The 10,454-nt window shown below is 39.4% G+C and overlaps 1 protein-coding gene across 1 annotated transcript; it reads right to left on the bottom strand.

Moving 5' to 3' along the window:
* Nucleotides 1-3,429: 3,429 nt before the first annotated feature.
* Nucleotides 3,430-5,475, bottom strand: LOC128743617 (monocarboxylate transporter 7). Its single transcript, XM_053840220.1, has 5 exons — nt 5,127-5,475; nt 4,457-5,064; nt 4,235-4,379; nt 3,845-3,965; nt 3,430-3,682 (listed from the first exon to the last, which is right to left on the bottom strand). The coding sequence occupies exons 1-5, from the start codon at nt 5,473-5,475 to the stop codon at nt 3,430-3,432; spliced, it is 1,476 nt and encodes a 491-aa protein (XP_053696195.1).
* Nucleotides 5,476-10,454: the final 4,979 nt, after the last annotated feature.

The following is a 10,454-nucleotide window of genomic DNA, read 5'->3' on the forward strand; positions in this document are numbered from 1 at the left end:
TAAATATAGACCTATAAGCATTTAAGTGCTATTTTGGCAAAATATACATCTACCTCACTGATAACTCTCTTATAGTGCTGACAATGCTAATTTACAGCTTATTACCGACACGAAGAATTTGAATACAATTTTGGATGCCAATTTACAACACCTATGCAGTCAAAAAGCTAACAGACAATAACGTGCAGTATAAAATGCCAGATACGCTGATTTGCTGCTTACGTTAAGGCTTATTAGTTACCTGGAATGGATAGTTTAATATACAAATTTGCAATTTTTCCTCACAGTAAAGTAGAAAACAACTCCCCTGTCCCCTCATTGCATAGCCAGAAAGCGAATAGTAATATTCGCCATGATTGTACAACATTACGCCGAATATCATTTTGCGAAAAACCTTAAGCGGAATGTACCATTTCACGGAAAACTTTTTTATGGAAAGTACCATTTCGCGATCCTCTCCTTACTCGCTGTCGCTCGTTCCAGGATCCACATGCCAAATTTGGTTCCATTTGCTTGATTAGTTCTCGAGTTATGAGGAAATTTGTATATTATTTGTATAGGAGCCCCCCTCCTAAAGTGGGGAGGGGTCCCAATTCATCATAGAAAAAATGTTTGTCTCCAAAAACAACCACGTGCCAAATTTTGTTCCATTTGCTTGATTATTTCTCGAGTTATGAGGAAATTTGTATTTCGTTTGTATGGGAGCCCCCCCTCTTAAAGTGGGGAGGGGTCCTAATTCACCATAGAAAATATTCTTGCCCTCAAAAGCTTTCACATGCCAAATTTTGTTCCATTTGCTTGATTAGTTCTCGAGTTATGAGGAAATTTGTATTTCATTTGTGTAGGATCCCCTCTCTCCTAAAACGGGTAGGGGTCCTAATTCATCATATAAAAAAATTTCGTCTCCAAAAACACCCACATGCCAAATTTTGTTCCATTTGCTTGATTACTTCTCAAGTTATGAGGAACTTTGTATTTCTTTGGTACAGGAGCCCCACCTCTTAAAGTGGGGAGGGGTCCTAATTCACTATAGAAAGTATTCTTACCCTCGAAAACCTTCACACGCCAAATTTGGTTCCATTTGCTTGATTAGTTCTCGAGTTATGAGAAAATTTGTATGGAAGCCCCCCCTCTTAAAGGGGAGAGGAGTTATAATTCCCCTTATAAAGAGGAGAGGGGTCTGAATTTACCATAGAATAAATTCCTGTCACCGAAAACACCCACATGCCAAATTTTGTTCTATTTGCTTGATTAGTTCTTCAGTTATGCAAAAATTTGTGTTTCATTTGTATGGGAGCCCCCCCTCTTGGTGGGGGGAGGGGTCTTTAACCATCACTAAAACCTTTCCTGGTCTACATGCAAATTTTTACGCCGATTGGCTCAGTAGTTTTCGATTCTATAAGGAACATACGGACAGACACACAGACAGACAGACAGACAGAAATCCTTTTTTATAGGTATAGAATAATATGGTAAGACCCTGACCAAACAGATTTATTGCTGCAATTATGAAGAATATGAGAGCTCCACACCAAATTCATTTTTTAAGCGTGGCCATATTACCGTCTTCTAGCATTTTTTTTTGGTCGTCAAACAACAATTCCTCAAAGCAAACTGTGAGTTGCAGAAAAGAAATTTTTATTAATCGGTTTTCATGTCAAAATGCAACTAGAATGATTTTGTTAGAGTCAAATATTGACTAATCGAACATATTTATTTTATTTATACAACAGATTTTTTAGAAAATTGCAAAATTTTGATGGCGCGTTAGTTTTTACCGCTTATTAGTCCAATATACACGATAAAATTTAATGCGCATATGCTTCACAACTTCGGAAAATGCTTAGAATTTGTTATTCATTCACTCGGATATTTTGTTATGGTGGCTGTAAATCGAATCGATGAGGATGATCTGGCAAGAAATGTGCAAGTTAGTAAAGCTGCCTGGCTGATTTAGCATTATACGCACCTTATGCTTTATAACATTGTCGAACAAAGCGAAAAGCTTCATTCGATTATGGCATTTGCGAGCGTAATAAGCCTACTTGAGCTTGTGGCCTGACTCTTCAAGTGGCTATAAAAATTTTCTGAGGAGTGGTCCTTTTGGTCGAAAAGGAGTTTTATAACGGACATCCGAAGGTTCTAGTGGAACTCATAGTTTTATTAGTGGTTTAACGAAATTGGTAATGAAAACCATTAGTGTAACGTAATAAAACCTAAATTGCTGCGGGCCGTAAGCTTCTTTTGGAGGAAATTTGTTGAGCAGAAGTCCTTTTGGGTGCCCGTTGCTTCATGTAGGTTCTGATGTTATAGCGCTTCTTAATATTTTGCACAGTTCCGGTGATTTTTGGAAATATCACAAACAGTTTGCGTAACATTTGATGTCAGGAGGTGAACTGGCTTAAGCTGCTTATTCCGTCCCAGTGGCCCCTTTCTGTGTCGAGTTTTTGGTAATTCCTCTACAGTAAGTATAAGTTTCACCATACTTCTTAACGATTTTGAACAACGCAGACTATAAAAACTTAGCGATTTTCGCGAATGCGCGCAACAATAGAAAACAGAAAACACAGATGAGCGAATAAGAGAGAGATTGAAATTAAGATAGAAGCAGAGATAGAGGTGGAAAAAGAGATGGAGATAAATATCATAAAACTTCTCTGTAAAAAATCTCTGTAAAAAAGTAACAGGAAAGCAGGCTTGGTGTATGACTTTCACAGTTTGTTTTCACTTTGCTTTGCCCATTTACTAGCTGTATCTTCGAATCTTCTATGCCTGGGGATCAGACGGAAAATATGTGGGAAAATTTTATCCTTAGAGTTTTGGTTTATTTTTCTATCTAGTGATTATAGAACAATAGTTCAATAAGAACCAAACAATTATTGCACCTCTTATAAATTGAATGGTATGCAAACCATCAAAATCTGTTTTGAATTAGAAAAGCAAAATCTTTCATTCTTTCGTACCTCTGGCCTAATATTAAATCTTTGTATGACAATCACGTAGTGCTATAATAACTGAAACAATAATCATTCATCGGAAACCACTGTACTGTTTTCATATAGAGGTACCCAGTTTAAATTATCTTCCTGGATTTGAAAATCCCAAATGGTAGTTCTGAAAAGAACTGTTTTAATTGGTGTTTTCATGAGGTTGTCTTGCTTCCAACCGCCTCTTTTTGAAAGGTTTTCAAAGGACAAACAAAAAATGGCTGATTACTGCTCTCCTGCTTCCTTTGAAGCTTAATCGATCTTTTTAATTATGAAATATAACGTATCGTGATTCGTTATTAACTGAATCGGATATTGCAAAAAAAAATTCGTGGTATGTTTAAAAACACAATACTTTGTTTCACAACGTTTCTTTACTTAAAAAAAGAAAAAAAAAACAGAAAACCTACCTTACGATATATAACACACATCGCCTTTCTTCTCAGTCCATCGATTCCAGACGAATGTCCACGGCTGCAGCTTTCGGTACGGCGTTCTTCAGGGCCCTTGCCTTTAGCCAGTAGTAAACAATCTCGAACAGCCACGGAATCACGCACAGTGCCATGAACAGTGTAAGACAATGAAACGATATCGAGTAGCTTCCGGTCACATCACGGATGTAGCCGACTATCGGTCCTACTGCAAACGTAATATTGCCCTGCAGAAACATAAACAAACCGTAGCCGGAAGGAAATCTGCAAACGGAGAGCACAACGGAAAAAGAAAGTAACATTGTTTTAAATCGGAAGTTGTTGCCATCAATCACAGGCCTCTGCAACGCTGTACGTTTGTTTCGATTCAATATCGATTTCGATCCAAAGGCCTCACCCATCGCCTTGAAACAATATTTAACTCACCGTTTTTGGGGTAGATGTTCGGAAAATACCAACGGCAACGGAACATGTATCCAGGTTCGCAGGAATCCCATTATGGCTGTTATGATAGCCATGCCGTGAAAATCGTAAACGAACAAAAATGCTGTTCAATAGATGCGAAAAGAAGGAAAATGCAGTTGAGAGGAAGTGGCCGTAAAACATAGCTAGAAAACAATGCTACCAAATGCGACCATTAACATATTTTTTTTGGCAGCGGTGGCGCAGCTGGGATAGGTCTACCAATACGATTTAACATTTAAAACTTTAGCTCCCTTCAAAACAACCCTACTGGATGCGCCACAGCTTGGTATCTTTTTACACTGGGGCAGTCCCAAGGCAGTAACTGAATTTCAAATGGGTAAAAGTGATTACCGAAACGTGCCATGATGGTGAAAAGCGCCCCGGCCAGATAAACGTAGCGAGCCTTAATGTTTAAACATGTGCTGGAAATGGCCAGAAAAACGCGCGATAGCAGATCCGCTCCGGCCCCGATGGCAATGATTAGAGAAACGTCCGGCTGTAAAAGAGCGATTAGTAGCAGGTCACGATTAGTATTCAAAGCGCCGAAGGGAAATTACACGATTTTATGAGTACTTTGGTAAATCCAATCATGAATAAGTACATCGGTTGCAGTGTGAAAAATGCTAGATCCGAGTAGAGCGCGAACGAAATTCCAAGCACTATATTCACATAAATGGGATCCTTAAGGAGCGTAAGATCCAGAAAGTCCACCAGAACCTGCCACTTTGTGGATGGTTTTTTGTCCCGTTCAGTTGAGTCACTCACGACCACCGGACCGGACCAGTTGCCAAGGCCAGGAATCGAGGATGCTCTTCGAGATCGATTGGTTTCCTTTATCCTTAGTAATTTTGCGTCATGCACCATGCTGTCGGCTGGAGTTACAACTATAGGTTTTTCTGTGATTTGAATTTCTTCAGCTTCAAGTTCCACTTTTTTCATGTGCCATTCTACGGGATGCATTACCAACATCGCGACCAATGTGTGACTGTTAACTGCCGCCAGAACTGCCATGCAACCCCGGAAGCCATAGGCTTCCATTGTTTTCTGAATGAAGATCGGATAAAACATCGTACCCAATCCTATTAAGGTTTGCGAGACGCTCATCATAACCACGCGCTTTTCCACAAAATAAGCGTTGAATGTAGTGTACGAAACGGGAATCATCAGACCAAATCCAGCTCCTAGAAAAAGGTAAATTCTGCTTATCCAGCTGCAAAGGGTCCAACAGCAAATCAATTCCTACCTTGGAAGATACTAAATGATACCAGCAGTTCATTGGTCGACGTCACAAAAACCGTCAGGAAGCTACCGGCCACATACAGGCCAGCTCCAAGTAATCCAACCGTCCGGCAGGATGTTTTCTTCATGAGCGTATTCGTGAAGAGCCCAGCAAAGCTAAGCGCACTGAAGAAACAACTTGTGATCAGTGCAATTGCACTCGTCTCTTCGCCAAGGGCAGTTAAAAAATCTCCAAACATCAATCCGAACGATGGCAGAGAACCCAGCGAAACGGTGAACATGGCAGCCATTCCGATTCCGACCAGCAAACCCCAGCCTCCTTCCGGTGGTACCTTCTTGTAGTGGACCGACATTTCGCCTACGCCGTGAGAACTATTTTAAACTGATTAACCGATCCGTGATGCGCGGATGACTGACTAGTACTATGCGAGGAGATAGTATTTTATCTCAAACATAGTCAAAGGGAGAAGGGATTGCAATTCCACGCCTCATCGAGATTACCCTGCCGAGAGATAGGGATGCTTCGTGCAAACAGATGCGGCACCGAGATGACGAAAAGGATTACCGTTTGTTTTTCAAGCGTGTTACCGTGTGGCAAACAAATCCGGTCACAAGAGTCTGACAATGTACTCTGCTAACTGTACACTTGCCGGCTACCTTCGGGGGCCCTTTTCAAGGTTTTGCTCACTGAACGAACGTTACACTAGCAGCAGCAACAAGAGGACAATCCAAGCTTTCTCGCATCACGACTCACTTGGAATGAAAAATATTTTATTTTCAATTTTCTGCGATGTTCTGCAGTGAATGTTTCGGTTATTACTTTCTGTTCGGTAGTTTTTATGCTGGCTTAACTTTGGCCCAATTCAGAGCATTATTCTTTTTATTAATATAGCTTTTTACTGTTTTTTATTGTTAACAGAAAATATAAAACATCAAAAAAATCTCTTATTAAACGAGGTTCAAAGTTTATCCAGTCAGTATGTATATGTGGAAGTGTACTAGTATGTTGCTGCTTCGTCGTAATTGCCTATTCCCGTCCTATCCAACACAAATTATTAAAAATATCAGAATTTTTATGACACAGAATGCAAAACTAGTTATTCTCTAATATTTTAGTTTGTTGTCTATCATACGCGATCAATCAAAGTAAACTGAGATCTATTTAAATGCTTTTTATCGTTAAAGAAGTCCTACCAGCCAAATTTCCTGCGTTTTTTCGTGCGACGAAGAAGAAAATGTTGGCTAATCGTTTTAATTTCCGTCATTCATAAATAAAAATAACTCACGCAAAGCATTGTCGTTAGTCTACAGCCAGGAAAACTTGCCTGACCTGCAAAAATTTTGCAGAATAACATTTGTCATGCCGTCCTACACAAATACATGCGCGTTAGCTTCGTAAACATTGTGATTAGTTAGTTCGGATGGTAAAAAATTTTGATGGACGGTTTTTAAAACGGTATGACGAATTTAAGAAATAAAGTTGCGTAATTTCAATAATATGCTTTAATAATCGCTTTTCAGTGATTTCAAAGTTCACAGATCGGAAGGTAAGTGTGTTTTAATCAAATCAGCACAAGAACTTTTGGAGTATTCTTTAAACCCATCCAACGAATGATGAAAATTAGAATGGCTTTACTTACTACGACGGGAATTAGAAATAAACCGTATATATTTAGACCAAAGTTTTGCATAAATTTATAATTTTTAAGACGTAAAGGCGAACTTTAAAATTTGAATTATAATAAAGCATAAAATGTTTGATAACTCAAAGATAATCAAAATTTGAAATAAGTTTAGTTTGTTCTCTTATTCACATAAATAACTACATACTAAAATGTATATTGTCCTCGAAGGACATTTACGCGTTGAAAATAATTTGTTTTGTCCCAGCCAATTTAAACCAGGTGAATTTATTCGAAACAACAAACAAAAAAAACAATTTATAGTCGGTTTAACCTACATCTGAACAGGACGGTTTATAATTCTGTTGCTTTTATTGGGAACTCTTGTTGATCCTCGGCCAGCTCGGGTAATGTTGTTCGTTCTTATTTGTCCATCTAATATTTCCACTTGACGAATGAGTATGATGTTTCCCAAACCATTTGGGATCCCACTTGGGGACGATTTGCTCTTCCGGAAACTGACGGGTGTCGTTCTATACAATGATGTTGTTCTTCCAGAAGAAATTTTTGATTTTATTTTCGTTGGTTTACTGCTACCCGGTTTCGATTTGCGATTATTTTTAGCTTTGGACTTATTCGTTGATGTAAGTCGTTTGGTAGGCAAAAGCTTCCGCCACGCGTCGATCTCATTAAGAAGAGATGGGTTTTTAGTTAGACCTGTAGAATTTAAGGAATTTTCAGTATCGGCCAAATACTGCCGTATAAAAAGCGTAGGATCTTCAGAATCATTACCGGTAGGAGCTGTTAATCCAGGCTCTTCACAAGCTGCTGTATTTGAACAGTTTGTTGTATCGTTATAAAAAGGAGACGAAAACATTGGTATGGCGCCAAACAAACTTATGCTATAAACCGTTGCATTGTTATTCACCGTATCTGGCAAATGTATCTCACTGCTATTGGTTTCCAGATAATCATCATTATACTGCAAAACTACTGGTATGGATGACACGTCATCGAAAACATTAGTGACGTTATCGAAATCGACCGTAGATTGCTCAACCTCTTCCGGATTAATCGTAGTTGAACCGCCGAATGATTCCACAACTATTTCATTTGCATCATCCGCAGATGCGATAGTAAATAGTATCGTCTAGAAGACACAAAAACAACAGATTATTCTAATTGAAAAAATACACAAAAATATCTAACCGTTGCCGCATAAAATTATTCTCACCGAGAGTAAATATAACTGCCACATTGCTGCAGGTCAACCAACAGAATCAGAATGCTTTTGTTCGGGTGTCACACTGCAATGAAAATACTCACTATATTTGCAATTTAAAATGATAATCGATTTATAATGGATCATTTGAACCAGACCATTTTAGGGCATTTTGAAGGTAGAAAGGTACAAACTACGGAAAATGAAGCTAGGTATAAGTGAAATTAAATGTATTTAAATCCAAAAAATAATGACACCTAATTGAGTTTGTTCAAATTGCTTTGGAATTGTATAGAAGACGGACTATCTTTCGATTTAAGTACATACAATTTCGTTACTTGCAATCCTTTCAAGCGCTTCAGAAAATAATTTGCTCAAAATAAAAATGCGTTTCACAGTCGTGGAGAAAGGTACATTTATTGTAAGCATTTGGTTCGATTCAGTATGTTATGAAATTCTTCAGTCGACAAAAACGAATTATAAATAAGCACTGTTAGAATAAGGCAGAGAAAAAAGAACGGAAAAATCAGACTTCCTACTTTGTGGTTATGCTATAGTTGGTTATTACACATGGGATGTAAATTACTGGATTGCAAATCTGACTCCGATCATCACCTAAGAATCGCGTGTTAATCACGCAGTTCAGCAGTTTGTGCAGATAAGCACATATGTATTTGCAATCCTCAGAAAGCTGTTCAGTATTCCAAATCTTACAATCAAGCGGTGCAGATAAGTGATCAACTATTTTGGTTCCTTTATAGTGAACTCCATGGCATCGTTCCCAGCTGATTTATTGTTCTCAAGTTGCTTGACGGCTCCCTCAACTTCACCTATCGTTGAGGCTGGCACCTCTTCCACGTTTGTCGCAATTGATTCCTCCGCTGGCGCTGCCATGGTTGTCCGCCTGGGCGTCTTTTAGGTTTTCATCGAAGTGCTGCTTCCAACTCTCGGTTACCTCACGATCGTCCGTCAAGATACTGCCATTCTTATCCCAACATATTGCGGAATGCATTCAATTTTTTTTAGAAATTTCGCGTTTTCTGAAAATGATGCAGCTGCTCCAACTCCGCATACTCCTCCACTTCCAGGTAGCACTTTTTTCCTGAAAGATTTGAGTTCGTAAGTTTCTTTCTACAATTCATCGTTACTGTACTCTTCGTTATACCAGTTGTTCAACTGATTCCGTACCTCGTGCCCGATAATACTCTCTGCTACACTGTTAATAGCTATTTGGGTGGAGTTCCAACAGTTTTCATGAGGGGCTTCGTCCAACTCGTCCTCTTCAGGTTACTTCAGGCGCGCGAGATTAAACCCAGGCAGGCAATAGAATGCTGTCCACATCGGAGAAATGCGCATTTTAACAATCACTAGATAGCTTTTAACAGTCACTTGCTAGTGTGCAAGGTCAGGCTCTCGAAATAGCGATGGCTCCTTCCCTGCTTGTTGAGGATAATCGTATAGTATAATTTTGCCCATACGGATTTCAGGGAAATCCAAAGAAACGTGACTAACATCAATTGCGGTGCAGTTTTGAACAAGCAAGATGTTAATTTTGCCGCAATGATATTCTCTAATATCCTAAGCTACACTATCGATCAATCGATCGATCGGCCCGAAGAGTACTAAGCCCGCTCAGAAGCAGATACCCTGGATAAACGCTACGTAACGTCTGAAATCCGAGAGCAAGACCGCCCTCAAGAAATTCTCAAAATATAGAATGTTGCCACTCCGTAACCAAAGGTAGTCGATCAACACGCGTTACAAATGATTGAGTCACTTCTGCTTCCGGGACTACCTGAGAAACATCGAGCGCAGACTATGTAAAAAGGAATCCAAAATCTTTTGGGAAGCACGTCAACGAACTGCGGAAGGACAACGGCCTTCCTTCAGCAATGTTTCTGGGTAGCGAAACTGCTAGCACCATAGAACAGATTTCCAAACTATTCGCGCGGAAATTCTCTAGTGTATTTATTGACGAAAGGTTGACAAGAGAAGAAATTTCCGCAGCTATCCAGTGCGTTCCCGTACTTAGCAACTATTTAACTCACCTTCCCATCGACGAAGCGATGGTCATATCAGCCGCCATGAGCCATCTGTTCAGTTTATCAATCAGTGCAGGTATGGAAATCGGCACACATGTTTTCTATATGTTACATGTTTCCTGTTCATAAAAAAGGGAGTAGGAGAAATGTGAATAACTATTGGGGTGTCTCCAAACTAAACTCAATATCAAAACTGTTCGAGCTTGTCGTGTATGCACCTTTATTCGTATTCTTTAAGCAGTATATCGTAGACGATCAACACGGCTTTATGCCCAAGCGCTCCACGACAACCAATCTTCTAATTCTTACGTCCAACGTGATAGCTTTGACGACCGGTCACAGACGGACGTTATTTACACAGACCTATCCGCTCCTTACGACAAATTAAACCATCAAATCGCCATCGCCAAACTAGACAAGCTAGGAATCAGAGGCCCCTTGCTACG

This window comes from Sabethes cyaneus, chromosome 3 (assembly GCF_943734655.1).
Source record: "Sabethes cyaneus chromosome 3, idSabCyanKW18_F2, whole genome shotgun sequence".
In the NCBI taxonomy this organism is placed as follows: domain Eukaryota; kingdom Metazoa; phylum Arthropoda; class Insecta; order Diptera; family Culicidae; genus Sabethes; species Sabethes cyaneus.

Excerpts from the sequence above, each read along its gene's own strand:
- LOC128743617 (XM_053840220.1), bottom strand. The coding sequence starts at position 5,475 with ATGTCGGTCCACTACAAGAAGGTACCACCGGAAGGAGGCTGGGGTTTG. Across the intron at positions 5,065-5,126 it reads ATCATTTAGTATCTTCCAAG|GAGCTGGATTTGGTCTGATG; the intron begins GTAGGAATTGAT and ends ACCTTTTTCTAG. Across the intron at positions 3,683-3,844 it reads GAACATCTACCCCAAAAACG|ATTTCCTTCCGGCTACGGTT; the intron begins GTGAGTTAAATA and ends CTCCGTTTGCAG.